Genomic DNA, 21,703 nt, shown 5'->3' with positions numbered 1-21,703 from the left:
GGATCCGAGTGTTTAAATCGAAGTGTTTGGGAAACTCCATTTGGGGTAGCAAGATGTGTGCATATCATTTCTATTAGTAAAATGACGGACTTTATATAAGCTTGTATTGTCCAGGAGAGGGGCTGGGCAGTATAGGACATACCTTTCTGGGGGGAAAATCTTAGATTGGGTATGTTGAGGTCATCCTGCAATATAACTAAGGCTGGTGAGAGCCAAAGTATGGCTGGCTGGCTGCAGCACACACACAGACATAGCTGGGAATGACTTGCATGCTGGAGGCTGTTTATAAGCAGTCCTGACTGTAGACTACAGCAGCAAAGCAGTGTAAAGGGCATCCCAGGTTAGAGGGCAGGGGTGACACCGCTAATCATTAGTCTGGATTGTACCTTGGGTATGTCACGCTGAGATCATTGCCTGTTATACTGATCAATATTTTCTCATTGTTTCCTTTGACACCACGCCATCTGTTTGTCTGTATCCATATATTGTCTCTTGTCTTATACTTAGATTGTAAGCTGTTTGGAGCACAGGTTGACTTTTTGTTATGTTTGTACAGCACCTAGCACAATGATCCATGACTGGAAATTCTATGTGCAACAATAATGTAAATAATTATATGAATGCCCCAATTCTTGGCAACAGCATAGACAATGGTACAGGGGAGATAGCATGTCCCCATTTGATATAGGGACCCAGTTTATGATTACTGTGTCAGCATGGCCTGAAAAGACAAATATGGCTCAGTGTTTACAAGTTTTTGTCTAAGTGGATCTCACTACAGGTGTGAGATTGGAATCTTTGAATAGGAGTTGGTTTCGCTGTGCCATGCATATCCTTGTGTCCCCCATACTTGAGGGCATAACGAGTAGGTCGGCCATAACCTTTCCCTTCCCTCTTACCGCCCATAGCAGTGTGATGGAACAAGCAGTGTGTACCCTTGAGTATAGTTACTGTCTTGATAGCCCAAAGGACCACTAGTTGCCTATCTTCACCTTTAGTACCTAAACACCTTTAAAAGTCTGGGCCAAGCCGTTTAAAAAGCAGTCTTTTTTTTTTTTTTTTTTTTTATTGCCATAAATAGCACTAATAAGGGACAGGCCACTTCTTCTCAAGGAATATCTAAATGCCTATTATATTTCGATCTGCTCTCACATGGCTAGTACACTTCTTCCTCCAAACATCAAATCTCATAGCACTCAGGCTGCCTCCTTTGCATGATTTAGAAACATTCTCATATCTGAAATCTGCAAGCCAGCTACTTGGAGTAATCCCCTTTGTTTTAAACCATGTCTTCTAATTGGCTCCAAGATCAGATGCCAAATTTGGTAGAGTGGTGTTAGGAGCACTATTTAGTTAGTGTCAGTCAATCCCATCTTCCAGATGGGGCACTAAGTTCCAGTCACCTAGAGTGGGAGCCACACAGACACATTGTCAAAGAAGCAAAAAAAGTTATTTCTTCAAATAGCCACTGCATATTCCCACTTTTAGGCTCAAAGTCCCTGCGCTATTTGTTTATATAATTAGTTTGTCATTCCTGTTTTTCTTTTAAAAGAAAACAGGAGATGCCCATCTGGCATGGGTTTTGTCTGCACCTACAGGAGTGGGAGGATGGCTCATGCACTCCTGCTCATGGGGAAAGCTCGTCAGGCCTAGTCAACTAAGCTAGCATTGAGTAAGTCCAGCATCAGCTTTGAAGAGTGTCCCTCAGGAGCTGGTTTGGCTGCCTCTCCTCCCATGGGAGAAGTATATCCGTTTGGTCACTGTCAAGATCAGGTTGGCCTAGGAGGCCTACCTGTGTGCCTAAAGTGGCTTTCTGGCCATTGGATGCAGTTTCCAAAAGAGCTGGATTCTAAAACATCTCTGGCAGCCAATTATAGATCAAGATCTGGATCTGCAACAGAGCACAGATGTGGAGCTTCCAAAAACAAACAAACAAAAACAAACAAACAAAAAGGCTGCATACAGATCTGAGGGCTGACATGTATGGATCCAGATTCAGGGTCAGATCCTGGATCCAAATTTGACAGCCAAATATGCAAGACTGCCAAACAGGGTTGCCAAGAACATCCTATTACCTGGGTTTCAGCCAGCATGAAGAACTGACATCTTTGATTGTTGAGAATCACTTGTCTAGTGGTTCTATACCAGGGATCGGCAACCTTTGGCACGCGGCTCGCCAGGGTAAGCACCCTGGCAGACTGGGCCGGTTTGTTTACCTGCGGCATCCGCAGGTTCGGTCGATCACAGCTCCCACTGGCCACGGTTCGCTGTCCCAGGCCAATGGAGGCTGCGGGAAGCGGTGCGGGCTGAGGGATGTGCTGGCCGCTGCTTCCTGCCACCCCCATTGGCCTGGAGCGGCGACCCGTGGCCAGTGGGAGCCGCGATCTCCCGAACCTGCGGACGTGGCACGTAAACAAACCGGCCTGGTCTGCCAGGGTGCTTACCCTGGCGGGCCGCGTGCCAAAGGTTGCTGATCCCTGTTCTATACCAATGAGGCCTCAGTTCCACACAGGTCAGGGGAGTCCCATTCTGCATTTCCAAAACCATGATCTTTGAGAACTGCTTACAATACTGATTCTGTGCTCAACATAGTGACATGAGCAAGCAGATCTAGTATGGAGTCCTTACAACACTGGAAAGGAGAAATGCATTACAAGCTTCTGATCAGATCAAAGGATGATGGGTCTTTATAGGACAGGGTTTTCACATCATGCTTCCTATTTGGTCATATTCAGATGCACACACTCAATGCTCTGCTTTGTTTGAAAGTGTGTTTTCCCCTTATGATAATTGTCTATCAAACTCTCGTCCTATAGCTGTGAAGAGAGGGACTTGAGTCTTAGACTCATTTATTATCATAAATCTTAGATTCCAATTTGCTTCTTTCCACAGCTGTCAGTTCCAGTGGTTCTTCACAGGAACTGTTGAAGTTCTCTTGGGTTCCCAGCCTATCCCTAAGGGTTAATTCACACCCCTCCCCAGGACTAGGTTTAGAAGACTCTAGCTGTTGCACATCTGACAGTCTAAGAACCGATGCCTGGATCAGAGACTCCCTTACAATGTGAATGTACTATATCTGTCTCAGTTCTATTGATTCTGAGATCTCACAAATCTGAAGATTTCTCTGCTATGCAGCCTCTTCAGGAGAAACAGGTTACGGTGTCACCAGATCTGTCCAAAAAGAACTGCTCATTGGCTTCAGAGCTTCTCTATAGCCCTTGAATGGGAAAGCAAAAAAGAGACCTATCTTCTTCAGGAAATTAAAAGGTGCATTGCCAAGGTTCTGTGGAGAAGTTACAGAGTGCTGTAAATCCCTGTTTAGATTTAAAGCTGTATATGAGAAGCTAAGAGAACCACTGGATACATCATAATCAAATATTGATGGTCCATGTATCTGATAGCTCATAGGAGGAAATTTTATTAGAACAATATTGAGCTCTGGGCTACTTATCTTCAGTTATAACTAGCTCCTCATTTTAAGCTAGGAACAGGTCTGGTACTGACTCCACCATGAAGGATGCAGTGTCTAGGATTGGATCACCCCCCTGTCAGGGTAGTAGAAACATCAAAGAGCACCTATCCTTAACTTCACCAAGTCTTTCTTTGATCTGATAGTTGAGTTTTTTCCAATGGAGCAGTCAGCTTAGCATTTCAGAATGTGTCAGTAAACCTAGCTTCAATCCCTCTCATCTTGGAATAAACAGTCACATATAATGGTCAAGACATCCATCACCTACACATAATGGGGTGTGAGGTTTATTTCCTGGCCACAGTGTTAAGTGCAAATTGTCCTATATCATACAGTGTGGATAATAGGACTGTATGGCTTGGGGTAAAATGCTGTCTGGTTGTGCTAATCCCCTGACAGAACTCTTTCTGATTTCTAGTGTTCCAACAAGTGTTCCAATTGTACCTTACTTTTTGGCCTTTTTAATGGCAGTAAGTTTTCCATGGGTACGTCTATACTTACCTCCGGGTCCGGCGGTAAGCAATCGATCTTCTGGGATCGATTTATCGCATCTTGTCTAGACGCGATAAATCGATCCCGGATCGATCCCGGAAGTGCGCGCCGTCGACGCCGGTACTCCTGCTCCGCGAGAGGAGTACGCGGAGTCGACGGGGGAGCCTGCCTGCCGCGTGTGGACCCGCGGTAAGTTCGAACTAAGATACTTCGACTTCAGCTACGTTATTCACGTAGCTGAAGTTGCGTATCTTAGTTCGAAGTGGGGGGTTAGTGTGGACCAGCCCCATTACATACCTTGTCCAGATGGAGCCAAAGCTTATCTACAGGTTCCCCAAACCCTTTTAGAGATGGAACTGGCAGAAGAGGAGTCAGTCTGTCATGGTCTAAAGGTTATCCATGTAGTGCACAGTGTTTCAGAATGATCATGATCTGACCGAGCTTCAGCCTCCTGGAATTGTCAGCCCTCATCCAGGACAAAGGCAGTGTCTGTGGCATGCTGTGTCTATCACACCATATTGCATGGCTGATACTGCAGCTATATATGTGGGTTTTAGCGATTTTTTTTCTTCTTTTGGTGGGGGGGAAGGGTGTCTTGGGAGAGCAAAAAGAGAAATGACTTACTCTTTTGGCAGTTCTGCTGTCCTTGTTTAGCTAGTACTCCTCAGCCCACGTTCCGGGAGGCCAGTTGAAGAAGAAATAAAGGTTGCTTTCTTGTAACCATAGTTAGGCAAGATGAGCCTCTGCATATTCACACTCTCTGCCTAATTCCCCACTTCTTTCGCATCTCAGGTTAGGAATTAGTGGGAGGAACTGAGAGGTAATTGGGGCCACTCCCCCTTTTATCTCCTTGGGAACTCTCCAGGAATCAGGAGAGAAAGAGGGGGCAAGTAGCCCCAGTGGACACTGCTTTCCAGAAGATTCTGGAAGCTTGCAACTCAGGTGCATTCATCCCACAAGTATGAGCATGCAGAGTCTTATCTCAAAGAACTCTGGTTCATTTTTAGGAACTGTGGTTCTGCAAGATGTTGTCCATGTGGGTCACATGACCAGTCCTCAGTCCCTGCTTTTTCAGAGTCATCTTTACCTGGGATTCTAAAATAGCAAGGAAACTAAAGGGTGGTTGCTCTGTCCTTTATTCTCTCATGTGGGTGAGCATGAGAACACACATGGAACAGGCCTGGCCCAACGGACACTGCTATTGAAAGATTCTGATCTCTTATACATGAGGTTCATACACACCTAGAGTGGGATCCACACAGACAACAGTTTGAAGAACTATTACTTCCAAATAGCGATAGTGTATAGTTTAATCTTAACAGTGGTTGTTAAACTCTGCATTTTTTTTAACAAAGATTCTCCTCTTTGCTGAAATCTGTGCCATATACTGAAAAGATATACATGTATCTTTTTGCCGTATCTGCATGTATCCTTTTTGATCAAACCACACAACTACTTTGATTTTTTTCAGGTATAGACAGCTGCAACTCAGCACAGAAAGCAAGGTGGCTGAACTTCTCCATCAAAGTAAATTAAAGTCCTTTGAGAGTGAACGTGTTCAACTCATGCAAGAAGAAACAGCAAAGAATCTCTCACAATGTCAATTAGAATGTGAGAAATATCAGAGAAAACTGGAGGTATGTTACAAAAGGAATCTGTGACGGGTTCCTCCTGGGTTGCCACCTGGAACTGGGGTACCACTGAGCCCCCCTGACCCAACAGCCTGGGCTCCCTTTACACTACTGCAGTGACCAGCCTGCCAAACCCTCTCCCAGGCTCCAGCCTGCACTTTTACCAGCATACATACAGGTAGGGACACACCCAGCTGCAGTTACATATGGACGCTGTGATTAGCTCTGCATGAGGAGGCTTCAGCTAAGGAACTTCCCAGCTACTAGGGTGCACACCCCCTCTGGATTGTAAACCCAAAATTATACCATCTTGCGCTGCACAGAGAACTGTGCAGCGTAAGCTCATGAAATTCACCCCCTCCCTCATTGTGGAGAGGAAATATACAACAGCTTTCTGCTTCGAGTTATGACTTCTACACACACTGGTTTTAGATAAAGCAAAAACAATTTTATTAATTACAAAAGATAGATTTTAAGTGTTTATAAGGGATAGCAATCAGATCAAAGCAGATTACCTAGCAAATAAATCATGCAAACTAAGTTTACTATACTACATAGATCGGATATGAATAGCAAATTCTCACCCTAAATGATGATGCAAGCAGGCTGCGGACCCTTCCCAGCCAGCCATCTAGACTGAGTGTCTTTTGCCTAGTGGGCGTTCCCCATGTGTAAACACATTTGTAATAGATACATAGATAGTATTCATAACTTCAGATACAAAAATGATACATGCATACAAGTAGGATAATCATACTCAGTAAAGAATCTTTTCAATGATATCTTACATGACCTATCTTCCATAAAATACATCATAGTTGTGCCATAATCGTATCATAATAATATTTCTCTGAAGAATTTGGGGTGCAGTGTTACACAATTTTTTTTTTTTTTTTTTTTTAGTAAAAGTTACAGAACTTGCGATGGAGTAAAAATTTCAGATGTTATAAAATACACAAGGAATTGGCATTGGCATTGAAGTCTGATGAAGCAAAGTTTATTGAAACTATTTCTTCCTAACACACATTGAAAGTAGGATTGTAGGAAGGAAGAGGAACGGAACAGAACTATCCTTCATGAAGAGAGATTGAGACCCCCTCACATTACAATTTATTGTTAAAAATTAACATACTTGTTCTGAAAAAAAATTCAATCTGTGTCGTACAATTCTACCTGTGTTCACTAGTTACAGGTGTATGTTCCAAAATTGTGTAACCAATCAAGGCTAGAAAGAGGAACATTATATTGCTGGAGAGGGAGTTTCCAGCCCTCAGATGGGACACAGCACTTGTATCTGGTAGAGCTCAAGGTCATGCCTTCAAGGTTCAATATTATGTGGAGAACAGATATTTCAGACAATTCTTAGAAGTTTTACAAAGTTTACTTAGGTATAATTTTCCTCTCCTTCTGAATCCCAAACAGTTTGTCTTAGGTTAGTAAAGCAGTCTAGATTTTCTAGCGGTGGAATATGAAAAGTAGTTCCAATACAATTAAAAAAACCCGCCTTCTGTCTAAAATAGCTTTATCTTGAAATACTGCATATACAGAATTACAAATGGTTTGGTGTCATATAAAAGTTTTAGTGTCACTAGTTGGGATTGACCTTCATATTTCACTTCGAATTTTGCTACTTGTGAACAATATGACAATCCTAGGTGCTAAGTTAAAACAGATAATGAGTAATAATCTCAAACGTCTACTGATAAAATCTCTTACACTACACTATACCTCTCAATACATATATGTACGTGCACTCATATCTTTTAATGAACTTTTTCTGTTTAATCTGTTTATTGACTAGAGAAAGATAGATTTTAAGTGATTTACAAGTGATAAGGAAGAATTGGTTACAAAAGAAATAAAAAGATAAAATCCAATCTAATTCCTAAAATTTACCAAGATAAATAAGATTTGAAACAAACATCATTCTCACCACATCAGATGCTGCAGACAGTTCACAGGCTGAATTTCCTTTCAGACTGGGACCACTCCCCTTAGTTCAGTGTTCTTCAGGTATTCCTTGATGTTATGAGCAGAGCGATATAAGTAGGAGAGGTGAGGGGGGAGGCATTTTTCTGCCTTCTTATGCTCTGAAAGGAAAAGTCTTAGCTGGGTCATGGGGTGAGGCAGTTACATGGCGTACATGCCAACTATCTTTCAGGAGAATTATAAATTTCTTGTTTACAACTTCCCTGCTGGTGAATCTCCAATGAAGCAGGTAATGGCCTTTTAGCACCTAGCTGGCATGTGAGTATGCCTTTGTCTTTGAGAAATTAGACTGTGTGTTACCCAGAACTACAGCATATTTCAATAACAATCGTATAGCAGAATCTCATAATTTTACATGCAGTGATGTTACACACATCTTAACAGGACAATGATATTCAGCAGATTATGAGTTTTCAAATAATACCTCACAAAGCATGCTTTGCACAAAATAGATCATAACTATATAAAAGGGGTAAACATGGGATACAAGGTGCCACAGTTAGTTTTAGTGTTAGTTACTGTTGTTCATTATGGCAGATCTGAAGAGCATGGTTTTAAAAGATGTGTGTTGTGTCCGGCCATTTTCCCAGAATTATGCTTGCTGCCTAAAGTGTTAAGAGAAGGGCATTCTTGTTTCTCAATCTGCAGTACTTTCACACTGCAAGCTAGAAAGGAGAGGCAGAATAGTCTCCAAACCCTCCTCCTACAAGAAACCTTATTGATTAAAACTTGCAGATCTAAGGTTTCCAAGGCTTCAGATAATGGAAATAGGAGATAAGGGTTCGTTCCAGGACCAATTGTTTCCAGGAAGTCGTCAAACTTGGTACCAAGCTCCAGATCTAAAAAGACGGCGCATGTGGTAGCAAAGTCCTCAGACCCTGTTCCAAAAAAGGTACCAGCAGTAGCGAGAACATACTAGGATGATACACGATATATGCCTGAGACCTCTACAAAACCAGGAGCTTTGCTTCCAAGGAAAAAGAAGGCAAAGCACCTTTCTGCATCCGTCATCTTTTCCTATTCAGGAGATTCATCAGATTCATCTGATCATGAGCATACAGATCCGAGGTGCAAAGAACAGGATCCAAAAAAGACTGATCCGCATACAGAGGAACAGTTGGATGTAAATGCTAATCTGGGACCACAAAATCAGAGTCCTTCTTCTGAGATGCAGATATCCCCCTGACTGTGACATGCTATTGAACTGGACAAATTGGCAGAACTGGCAGTACCTTCCTGGATGCCTTGACCTTATCGGTCAACTCCAGGTCTTCCATATCATCATTCCTCTAGAGTCATGACCTCGATTTCGCATCGAACCATACAGAGTTTTGTAGATCTGAGTCAAAATGATCTAAGACAAACTGATCTGAGATACCCTGAGCCAAGACAGTCAGATCTGATATATTCAGGTCTGAGACATTCGGCTCCTGTATCAACAGATCTGATGACGGGAGAGAAGTTCTGTTATTCTGATCCAAAATATTCTAGATGATGAACAAGGAGATGTGATACCTCCACATCACGAACAAGAACCTGCAGGCAAATTATCTGCCGATGAAAACTTCAGAGTAATCTCATCTTCTTCACCATCTGAGGATGCTGTCTGATTTTCAAGAGTTAATCAGCAGATTGGTTTCTACTTTAAGATTACCTTTGGTTTCAGTGGAGGAACCTTCTCATCCTGTTTTTGATATCCTGGGAAATACCTTTACAAGCAAATTTTCTCAGCCCTTTCTGGAGGGTCTCTGGCAGCCATCTAAATCAATATGGAATACTCCATCTTTCTGTCAACCAATTGCTAGAAAGGCAGATGAACTGTATCAGATTCCATATGAAGGATTTTCTTGTTTCCATGTACATCCTCTTCTTAATTCTCTATCGGTGGCTACAATGCAAAGGTCAAGATTGGGATATCTTGTTCTACTCCCAGTGATAGAGAAGGGAAAAGGCCACATTATTTGGGAAGGAAACTGGGGTCTTCATCTTCCAACATGTGAATAGCTAACTACCTAACCATAATGGCCAGATATCAGTTTTACCTTTGGAACAAAATTTCTCTGTTTATCAAGAATCTCTCCAACAAACCCTTCAGACTGACTCATTAAGGAAGGCCAGAATGTTGCTAAGCATGCACTGAGATTGTCCTTTGATATCTCAGATACATCCTCAAGATGAGTAGTAACAGCAATAACACTCCAAAGATATGCATGGTTGTGCTCCTCTTCTCCATGAAAGGAAGTCAAAAGTTGAGGACCTTCTGTTTCAGAGGGATGGACTTTTCAATTGAAAAACAGGTGAAATTTTAGAAAACATGAGAGAGACAAGATCAACAGTTTGATCTTAGGATCTCTTGCCACCTTTCAGGAAGAGAATTTCTGTACCTGTTTTCAGATGTCAGAGACAATATTCTCCATCTTATTTTTCTTCATTCTCCTCTTCATATTTCAACATAGGCAGATGACACTACCAGCAACAGCAATCATCTTCTATTGAGTGGTATAAAAGATGCCACTTTAAATCCAGGGTGAGACAAAGTAATTAGTCTTCAATTATTTCTTTACCTTCTTTACCATGGGTTTGACATGCAATTGACGAGCAGCACACCAACCTTAAAGTCTGTTTCCCAGACATTTGGAAACCTTTAAGGCCAATGTTACATCAACTGGCTAAAGATCACCACAGACTGATGGTTTTTGGACACTATAAAGGATGGATATACCATAAAGTTCGACACCTTCCATCCAAACCAAACTCCCCCCTTCCCCTTTTCAGGGATCCTTCTCATGAATCAGAGTCAATAACAGAAACCAACTGTCTATTAAGGGAGAAGCAATAGGGGAAGTTTCAGTAAAGCTCAGGAATCTGGGGTTCTTCTCCCATTGTTTCCTAATTCCAAAGAAAGAATTGAGGTCTTTGTCTGATCTTGGATCTGAGGAAGCTAAACAAGTACATTAGAAGGACTCGCTTCGGAATGATAACTCTAGGATCCATTATCCCTTCCCTGTCCTATCTAGACTGGTTTACTGCTCTTGATCTCAAAGAAGCTTACTGTTATATTTCAATAAGACTGTCACACAGGAAGTACCTTAATTATGCCATAGGGCAGGACCATTTCCAATACAGTGTCCTCCTCTTTGGCCTTTCATTGGTACCCTGAATCTTTACAAAATTTCATTGTGTAGTGGTGGCTTTTCTGGGAAGACAAGGGGTTTTTGTTTTTTCTGTTTTTAAACAAGTGGCTCCAAAAGCAGCCCCCAAAGACCAACTAAAGGGCGTCAACTAATTCACGTGCTCTCTGTTCCAAAGTTTGGGGGTTTTGATGAATGGGAAAAAAATCCCTATTGACCCCCTCACAAAATTCTGTTCATGGGATAGTTTCTCAACTCCAAAAGGGCATGGGCTTACCTTCCAGAGAAGAAATTCCTGAAGATAAAACATATGATTCGGTCTCTATTTTAGAGTCTAAAGTTTTTTCTCTCCCTACTGTGTCTTAAGGCATCAACCATCTATGTCATGCCTTATGCAAAACAAAGGAGGAGACCTCTTCAACACTGGTTGGCAAAGAACTTCAGGCAGGCAGTAGGCAATACGGACTTACCATTCCAGAGAAAATCCAAAGATGTATGGATCAGGGTCATGTACTAAGAAGAATGATGTTCAATCCTTCCTCCCTGTCCATAATCGTTACAACAGGCACCTCAAAAACAGGCCAGAGTGCACACCTCAACAATTTTTTAACAAGGGTCTCTGAATTCAACAGGAATGTCATCTTCATATCAGCATTCTAGAGTTGACACTCAGATAATTCTTTCTTCAGATACAAGGATCTGTGGTTCAAGTGACCATGGACAATATGGCAGAGATATACTATGTAAATAAACAGGGTGGAGGAGTCTGGTCCTGGCAGCTTTACAGGGAGGCAATGAAACTCTGGGATAGATGTATACTGAACAAGATTTTATCCAGTAGCTCTGTGTCTGCCAGGATCCCTCAACCAGTTAGCAGACTGACTAATCAGAGACTCTTCCGAGTTGCATGAATTATCCATGAAAGACTCTGAGTCAATACATATTTGCTCTTTGGGGTACTCCAAAAATAGATTTATTTGCCAGAAGGATCAACACAAAGGACCATTATTTTTGTTCAAGAGTGAACATGGTTACACAGTCTCTAACAGATGCATTCCTCCTCCATTGGAGCACAGAGCTAATGTATGCTTCCTCACTATTTCCTTTAATGTTGAAGGTTGTGAAAAAGATCAGACAGGACTCAGCCAAGATGATGCTTGTCACCCCATGGCCAGAGACAACAGTGGTGTAAACAGGCTTGTTCCTTCTTTCCAAGGAATACTACAGAAGCTTCACTGGATCTTCTGTCACAGCATCCAGGGAAATGCCATTCAGATCTGCTTTCCTTGCATCTGACAGCATGAGTGTGTTGTTTTATATTGAAGTAATCCACTAGCTTAATAATAATTCATTGCTAGTAACTTAACAGTCTTTATTAGATCATAATTAACATATTTACAGTGCATCTTAACTGAGGTCAGTCAGTCTAACCTAAAACCAGCTGCCTCCTCCAACTGTCAGCTCCCATACCCTGAAGATGCTATTCATTCTCTTAAAGCCATAGTAACACTACAGTGGGCAATAGGGCTCTGACAAAACTAGAGAAATCTTACTCTGTAGATGTACATGTTTTACTTAATGCTAGAAGACAGTCAACTATGTTACGATTTTAAATAGAAAAGATTTTCACTGTGTATCTGAGTAGGGTATTGATTCTGTATCAGCTCCTATTCAATCAATACTTGAGTATTTGCTGTTTCTGGAAGATAAGGATTTATCTGTTGCATCACTATGGGTGCATTTAGCTGCAATCACAGCTTTTCATATGCAAATAGATGGTAATACTATATTCTTGCATGATATTAACTTTTTTTCCCCCAAAGGTTTACTAAATTTGTATTCCCTGGTGAGAGAACTTATTACTCCATGGGTTGTGAACTTAGTATAGTACTATCATAGCTTATGTCTTCACACTTCAAGCCTTTATCTTCTTGTTCTCTGCTTCATCTGTCAATTAAGCCTGCATTTATTAAACCAATAACATCAGCCAGGAGAGGTAGTGAACTTCATGCCTTGATGGCTGACCCTCCATTTATGAATTTTTATAAAAACAAAGTAGTTCTTCCCCCGCATCCAAGATTCATACCAAAAATAATTTCCAATTTCCATGTCAATCAATCTGTTACTCTTTCAGCGTTTTTCCCCAGACCTCATTCAAATAAGGGCAAGTCAAAGTTACATTGTTTGGATGAAAAAAAATTGTTATATTTAGATAGAACCGAGGATTTTAGATTTTCTCACAAATTTTGATGCATATGTGGGTAACTGGGAATCCCATTTCCACACAGATATTATCTAGATGGATCAGGCAGTGTAAGACAGGTCCTGCTAATTGAAATTTGTAACGCAGTCATAGGGAGTTCAATACATATGATTAAACATTATTCATTAGATAACATTGTTAAATTGGGTGCCCAGTTTGGTAGATTGGTTCTACGGACCATCTTTCCTTAGGACCCCTTATCCACTTTCTGGTTTTCAGTATAGACTGCTGACTGAAAATATGCAGCGGATACTCAAAGAGGAAATGGATGTTAATTACTTGTGACTGAGGTTCTTCAAGGTGGACTCTGCATATTCACATTCCTTGTCCTCCTCCTCTTCTGCAGAATTTTATCTACTCATGACCAGGGCTGCTGAGAGCGGGTCCGGGCCCCGGTGAAAAAAATTTTTCGGGCCCCCCAGCAAGGGTGGACCGGCTAAACAGGGCCGACGAGAGGGAGGGGAAGCCGGGCCCCCTTCCGGACCGCCAGGCCCCGGTAAGGCGATGAGGGGGGGGGGGAAGCCGGGCCCCCTTCTGGACCGCCGGGCCCCGGTAATTTGTACCGGCTTTCTACCCCCTCCCCTTCCCCCCCGTCAGCCCTGCTCATGACTCTATATTTAGAGGTGGAAGGAACTGACGTGGTAACTGCTGACGCTCTAGCCCCACCCTCAGAACGTGCTTGGACATGGAGAGGCGGAATCGGAAGGGGGCACATAAGCTACCTAATAGGCACTACTAGAAGAAGGCTGCATCGTTCACTGGCACCTGTTGACACGTGTGCCAAGATATGAATATGCAGAGTCCATCTTGAAGAACTTTGGTTACAAGTAAGTAACCTCCATATCCTGTGTACACCCCCACTTATTCCATCTATTTTCTCCTTACTGTATAGTATATAGCTAGATATTAAAGAATTACACTGGTTTTTGTCATTCCACTTTGTTTTAGTAATGTTTATTTTGTCATGGTTTTTTTCCATTTCCAGGCATTCTAGCTCACCTCTTTTTGCTTTCTCACATTTGCATATTGGCATTTACAGCTTTTACTTTTAATTGAGTATGTGCCTATTTTTCTTTAAGTCCTCAGCCTGTTGTGTTAATTATTTTTTGCTAGTCTTGAATGTTGTTAATGTATTAATTTTTAGTTCTCTATATTTATCGGAAATAAGTGCATCATAAATATCAAATTGTGATAATTATGCATTTATCCTTTTATTAAAGAAGTCCCTTGAACTAATCAAAGTAAACAACAAAACAAATAACTTCCATTGTTTAAAATCCTATGTACAGTATTAAACATTTCCCCCCCCCCCCCCATTATCCTTTTTTCTTGACTCTCCTCCCATGAGGATTTTGGTTGTGTCCTCAAGTAGAGGCTCATGAAATCACTAGAGCTTTAAAGAGCTGTCAGATGTCTTATCACATGGCACATAACTCAAGAGAGTAGATCTGTCCAAGGTAGTATATTTAGAGAATAACTGCTGTTAAGAGGATTTTTTCCCTTTTCTGAATGACATATTAAATTGGACTTTTCAACAAACACTGAAAAGTTATCTTTAAATATTAGTCTACCGAATCTTTCACATACATGTTTTCACCTCCCTCAAAAATAGCTTATAATCCTGATCTTTGCATTTGTTCTGTTGTTCATTCTCACAGGTTCTCACTAAGGAGTTTTATAGCCTTCAAGCATCTAGTGAGACACGCATTACTGAACTTCAGGCACAGAATTCTGAGCATCAGGCAAGGCTAGACACTTATGAAAAACTGGAAAAAGAACTTGATGAGATAATAATGCAAACTGCAGAAAGTAAGTTTGGACCCAAATTATACTGTTTTTTCTGGTGATACTGGTGTTCTTATAAAAGATGCATTGTTTGTGATGATATATAATATTTAGCACAAGCCTTTTTAGGTAGAGATTCAAGGTGCAATAAATCCTTTTTGGTACAAATTACATAGTGTGTATTGAAAATATTATTGCATTTTATATTAAAAATATTTGTTGCATCTTAAATATCTGTACTAAATGTTATAAATTTATACTTATGTACTTATGCTAAATGTTAAGCACTCCTTATTATACCAAACAATCATCCCACTGTTACCGTGTTACTCTCTCCACCTCTTGTTTCTTATTGTACTCTTTGATTGTTAGGTGTATGGGACATGGACTGTCTTTTTTTTATTACATATGTATATAGCCCCTAACATGATAAAGCCCAATCCTTGGTTCTACAGTACAATACATAAATATAATTTGGTTTTAATTCAATGAATTAATCCAGGGAAGCTGGATCCAGATATGTATTAGGTATTGATGAGGATTCAAAATTTCGGTACAAGGTAAAACCATGACTAGAGTTCAGGTTTAACGTGTAGTGAAGAAATCTTATAAGCTATTTTTGAAAGATGTTTGCCCAAAGTGGCAAAAATAAGATCTCCCATTTTGCTTGATGGAATCCTTGTGAGGTCATTTCTTTTCATGAGATTTCAACTATCTTGGTTTATATCCAGACTGGATCCAGAGAACAGGCACCTTTCAGTTGTAGGATCAAGGTCTTAGTTCCTGTTTGCACCTGAAACTCACTGTGTTTTAAGTACACCATTGAGTCCATGTGGAGCCCTGAAATGCACTTTTTGAAGGATCAGGACCTAAGGTTGAAAGGCATATTGAAGGTTTCTGATCCATCTCCCACCATCTACCTGCCTTCCTTCACCCAGAAAAATCCAGAACAAGGGTTCTATTTGAGGTTCCATTTAGGGACTACATGTCATTAAAATAAGATAGACCAATGATATATTCACTTAAGTACAACAGAGGAATTTTGCAAAAGTATGTTACATTTATGTGTAAGTAACAGCTCACAAAAGAGTGTGAGGTTATAAAGATGCCTTGAATTGGGCTGAGGTGCTTTCAGCAACTAAGATGTGGATATTGTATGAAACTTTACAAGCAGCTGTACCTGGAAGCTGGCATGGCTGTCTAATTTTGACCCAGTATAACTTTTATTAATGTATATTTGATATATGCTACTGACAGTAATATAAACACATGCTGTTGGAAATGCATGTGTTATTCTTCCGGAGGGATATTTGTGTCAACATCAGACACATTTAGAATTGTTCGGACTTCCACCCTCATTAGGATAATGAAGAATTTTCCCAAAGAGAGAATCGTAGTTTAGAATGGTTTCTTCCTTATGCCTGCAAACTTTCTTATTTCATCTGGTGTTTAGCAGGTAAAAGATCTGTTGCTGGAATTGAAAGTATCAGCTACTTGCTAAATATTGTAATGAATTATAATTAAACCTTAAAATTATATGCTGCAATACAAGATTTTTTAAAAAATTGGTTTACTATTGAACTGTTCAATTTTTAAAAAGGAAACAATTGTAATACACATTATTTTACCATGCCCATTTTTTACTGTTACTTAATATCTACCATTGTTTTCTTATTTTTTTTAAAAAAAAGATTTGAGTGTATCTAATGATGATGAAAATGAGGACACTGCATTCTTTTGAAATTAATCATTGGTATTTTTTACTGTTATAGCTTCTGAGGTAGTGGAAGTTATAATTATAGTTGCATTCATTTTAACCCAACCTCCTCCAGTTGATTGTAATTTTTTTAAATAGATCTCTTTATGGCTGAAATCTTCCATGCTTGGTCTCAACCAAATGGTGAACTTTTGGGGAAAATTAAAGGGGACAAAATTGAGCCTGCTACTGTTTAAAAACATGTGAGGAGGAAGAAGGACAAACTTTCCCGGTATATTACAACTGAAATCTTGGCATTTTAATTCAAATAACCAAAGAAGCAAAAACAACCCATTTGAAGAAAATATGTTCATTATTTTTAAAGTTCTGAAGATTTATATTTGAATCATTCATTTGTGTGCCATAGAAATCTTGTAACCTGCTTCCCAGAGCAATATGAAACAAAAGATTTAGAATTAAATCCTGGCTCCATTGAAATGGGATTTTACCATTAACTTGAATGGGGCCAAGATTCCATCCTTTGAATTCTGGGGCCACTCTGAATCTCTTTATCTTGAAATGCTATACTTTGGGGGGGGGGGGGGGGGGGAGCGGACTTGACTGAATAATGCCTTTACTCTTGTATGCTATCTTTGTCCTTGTAAGAAATGATATATTTACGCAAGTGAAATGGCTTGTATCAAATAATCTGTTGACATTTTTTCTCTGCAGAGCATGTGCATGTGGAAGAGACTATTGAAATGTGACTATTACTATCACTTCACTGACTCCTCATTATGTTTCACTTATTAATACTACAATAGTCTGTAATGGCCCAGTCAGGGATCTGTCTGTTTTAGGTATTTGTACTATTTGTCGTAATAACTGAGTGCCTTCCACATAAATAGCAGTAGTGAAATCACTTGGAATCTCTGGGTCATCTTCCTTTTTGGGGTAAAAACTATACTGTGATATTTTTGGTTTTAGATTGTTTGGATGATTTGTGGGGGGGGGGTGGATTTTGAGTGGATGAGATATCAGTGTTGTGAATGTCATTCTTATGATGGGGCCATTTTGTGCTAAGCATAGTACAAACATTAATTAAAAAGACTGCCCCTACCCCAGTGAGCTTACTATGTCCAATACAATTGATCACAACAGGGGGGAAAAGTATGGGGGATGGAGGATGAGGGTAAGATAACAGGAAAACAAGCATGTTTTAGCTCAATGAGCATTAGTCTTGGCTCATTGCCTGCATCAAGTTCAAACTTCTTGTCTTTGCCTGCCAGGCCCTACATTTACATAGCCTGTGCCTACATATCTGAACAAATAGGGTGAGATTCTGTGCTGCTCCTCTAAGGGTATGTCTACACAACAACTAGACACCCTCGGCTGGCCTGTGCTAGCTGACTCGGGCTCGCAGGGCTCGGGCTGCTGGGCTATTTTATTGCTGTGTAGGCTAGAGCTTGGGCTCTAGGACCCTGTGGTGTGGGAGGGTCCCAGAGCTTGGGTTCCACCCCGAGTCCAAAGTCTACACAGAAATGAAACAGCTTTGCAAGCCCGAGTTGGCTGGCACAGTCCAACCACGGATTTTTCTTTGCTGTGTAGACATAGCCTAAGAGGCCCAGCACAGAACTTGCAGTCCAGTGGGAAGAGAGGGTTTAAGGTGGCTTTAAGCCATCTTTGCATCCTCCTGATCCCATGGTATCTGGGAGCTGGAGAGGTCCCTACTATAATTTAGACAGCCCTGGAGGTTTGTCTAAGTTATGATGTTCTCCCCGAGCTACCCCTTTTAATAGCATTGTATCAAATACAAACAATATGGAAGAGCAGGGTGAGACAGAAGCTGGCTGTGATAACAACAGTCTTGCTGCTTATACAATAGGTATATGTTAGTAGCAGTGGGATTTCCTAGTACTTAATAACTGTGGATATAGTTACTCCCATATTTAGCTGTAACCCCAGTCCCATGTTGTTTGTATTCGTTACAATGCTATTGAAAGGAGTAACCTGCTCTAGAAAAATTTACATTTGTTGTGTGTCAGGAAGTATGCCCTATGTTAACCTGATTTTAATTTTTGTAGGTCGGTAAATCTTGTACCCTTGGACTATAAAAAATCTAGCTTTTTAAAGCAATTTTCATTTGGTTTTAAATCCTTAGAAATATGTTTTCAGATTGCTGTGTTATCTAACTAAATATCAGAGGGGTAGCCGTGTTAGTCTGAATCTGTAAAAAGCAACAGAGGGTCCTGTGGCACCTTTAAGACTAACAGAAGTATTGGGAGCATAAGCTTTCGTCGGTAAGAACCTCACTTCTTCAGATGCAAGTAGAAGAAGTGAGGTTCTTACCCACAAAAGCTTATGCTCCCAATACTTCTGTTAGTCTTAAAGGTGCCACAGGACCCTCTGTTGCTAACTAAATAGATTGCTTTTAGCTTTTTTTCTCTGCTTTTAAAAAGTTAAAATTCAATGTAATATTGGACTTGTTTCTGTTCTAATTTAGTTTACTAATAAAAGTATTGGTGTAAGTATAATTTCATCACATGTTTAAGGGAAAGTTTTATATGTTCTTAGCTTGTCAATAATAGCAGAGCTTGGAGATAATAGATTAGATCTTTTTTTCCCCTGCATTCAGATCTGAGATGCTCTTGCCAATATTTTGTCCTGTACATTCTGTGCACATAGTTCTACTTAGAGTGTATAATTATGCTATTGCATGTTGCAGCAATGGTATTCTGCCAGAGAAATAAGAAACGCTCACTCTTGGAGCTAAAATTACTTATTTGCTATTTTATATCACAAATGAGATGGTGAAAGAGGAATGATTAACTATTTTTTATGTGAAAGCATTTAAATTAATGAACTACACAATATAAAATAACCCAAAAGATAATACTTTGAGACTTCTGAAACTAGTTTGGACAATGCATTAGTAAAATATATATTTCAGAGAATAATCATGCACTGGTAGGAGGATGGACTGAATAGGTCTTTCTCTCTCTCTGAATTTTATAATTCGTAGGGCATGTTTGTTTTATTTTTGAAGTTGAGAAAGAGAGAAAATTAGTTTTGTAGCTAAAATGTTTCTTACCCCACAATATCCATTTTCAAAATACGTAATCTTTGACAAACTATATCTTCAAAAGCACAAACATCAAAGTCTTAATTAGCATACTTGTTGGCAGTTTCAGGGGAGAGTCAAAGAATCATATTTGTATGGAGACTGCACCCTTCAGAAAAAGTTAAGGCATGTTGACCCAGTAGTGTGTGAAGGAAGTTAGCATTATGAGAGCATTTGTGGCTAAAGTGTTGACTTCAGTCCTCCAGGACATCAATTCTTTTTCATTTCCTCTTTGTTTCATAAGCACTACATTTACTTCAAATTTAAAAAGTGAAGAGTGTGTGTATGTGTGAGAGAGAGAGAGAGAGATTATAAACATAATTGCTTAAAGATTTAATCAGTTCTTCTTTGAGTGGTTGCAGACTTGTGTGTGACCAGTGCACTGAAGTCGGAGAACATAGAATCATAGAATCATAGAATGTCAGGGTTGGAAGGGACCTCAGGAGGTCATCTAGTCCAACCCCCTGCTCAAAGCAGGACCAATCCCCAGACAGATTTTTGCCCCAGATCCTTAAATGGCCCCCTCAAGGATTGAATTTACAACCCTTGGTTTAGCAGGCCAATGCTCAAACCACTGAGCTATCCCTCCCCTCTCATTGCCTAGAAATACCTGTAGGAACACTGCATGTGCCCTCTGGCCCTTGTAGCCTCTCTTAGGACTGTTTAAGAGTAGCACTGCCCTGACCCCTTCAGTTCCTTCTCACCGCCCGTGGCTTGACTCGGATTGTGCCATGTGGTACCTTAACTTACACTTTTGTTGTTCTCTCAGCTAGTATTTTCTTGATATTTTGTCTATAGTTAGTAGTAGTGCCCTAGGCTCAGGGAGATTCTTCCTCCTCTTCTAAAAGGAGTGCTGGGTGGCACTGGGGTTCCTGGAGTGCTCAGGATAGAGCTGGGCCATCTACATGCTCTCCTGTAGAGAAGCAAGATCATTCAAGCACTGTACCATCAACTCTGGTACTGTCTGTTGGATGGCCATTGAGTCTAGGACCAGCAACTTCAGCCTCAGCACTGATCATATCGATCCCACAGGTTTATCAAACAGCAGCAGATTTACTCTTCCTCTTTGTTCTGGACTCACTTTTTGATATAGGCCACATGCATTTACATAGTCCAGCATGTGAGATTGCACCTTCATCCTCTTCAAACTTTGTTGAAGTTGATCTGTCTCCTGAGTTGTCAGTCATTGGATGGATTGTCCAAGTGCCACTGGCAATCCTGGAGTCCCTAGCATGGTGGGCAGATCAGAACAATATATGTGAAGGTGTCTCCTTTTCCTGTCCTCCACCGACCAGGACTATAGTTACGCATTGGGGGGACGACACAGCTAAGTACATTGAAAAATCAGGGTTTGTGGACAGAACGGGAACCCTCCTTTCACATCAACGTCGTGGAGCTTTGAGTGATTTGCAATGCATGCTGGGACTTTTGGGTCAGATCAAGGACACAGAGATTCACATATTTACTGAGAATACCACTGCAATGTATTATGTGTACAAGCAGGGTAAAGTTTGCTCCAACCAGCTCTGTCAGGAAGCAGTAAATTTTTAGCTCTTCTGCAGGGAGGATACCCTCATTCCTATAGCCGCACACTTCCTGGGTGCTCCGAATTAGTTGGCTGATAACCTCAGCAGGAATTTCTCCCAGAATCACGAGAGGTCTGTGAAGAACAGCATTCTGAGGTCCGTCTTCAGAGAATGGGGCATTCCGACTATCAAACTGTTTGTAACGAATGACAACAAAAATATTGTTAGTTTTGCTCTTGAGTGAGTCTCAATCCGGGCTCTTTAACTGTTATTTGAATTGGGGATCAGTGCTCATTCATGCCTTTCCCTGGATCCCACTCATCCCCGATGTTATTCACAAATTGAAGATGGATCATGCCAGACTGATAATCATTGCGCCAGCTTGGCTAAGAAAATGTTGGTTCTCTGACCTTTCCAGTCTATCGGTTCAACCTCCCAGACCCACCTTCCCAAGCTACTGACACAACACCACAGTCAGAGTTGGCATCTAGCAGTGAGCAGTTTGCTTCGCACAGTGTGGATGCTGCACAATTAGATGAAAAGGAAAGACGATGTTTAGAAGCAGTTCAACAAGTCCTACTTAATAGTAGAAAACCCTCT

At 40.7% G+C, this 21,703-nt stretch overlaps 1 protein-coding gene across 1 annotated transcript in view; it reads left to right on the top strand.

The window, feature by feature from the left end:
* The window catches only part of PIBF1 (progesterone immunomodulatory binding factor 1), a 208,565-nt gene that overhangs the window by 102,605 nt on the left and 84,257 nt on the right, over positions 1–21,703 (top strand). The window contains exons 12-13 of the mRNA XM_065413463.1: positions 5,433–5,598; positions 14,634–14,784. Of these exons, the coding sequence (XP_065269535.1) occupies positions 5,433–5,598; positions 14,634–14,784 (317 nt within the window). The remainder of the gene's footprint in view (positions 1–5,432; positions 5,599–14,633; positions 14,785–21,703) is intronic.

The sequence above is a fragment of the Emys orbicularis genome, chromosome 1, assembly GCF_028017835.1.
Source record: "Emys orbicularis isolate rEmyOrb1 chromosome 1, rEmyOrb1.hap1, whole genome shotgun sequence".
NCBI classification, from domain to species: domain Eukaryota; kingdom Metazoa; phylum Chordata; order Testudines; family Emydidae; genus Emys; species Emys orbicularis.
This window is presented reverse-complemented; position numbering and strand designations above follow the sequence as displayed.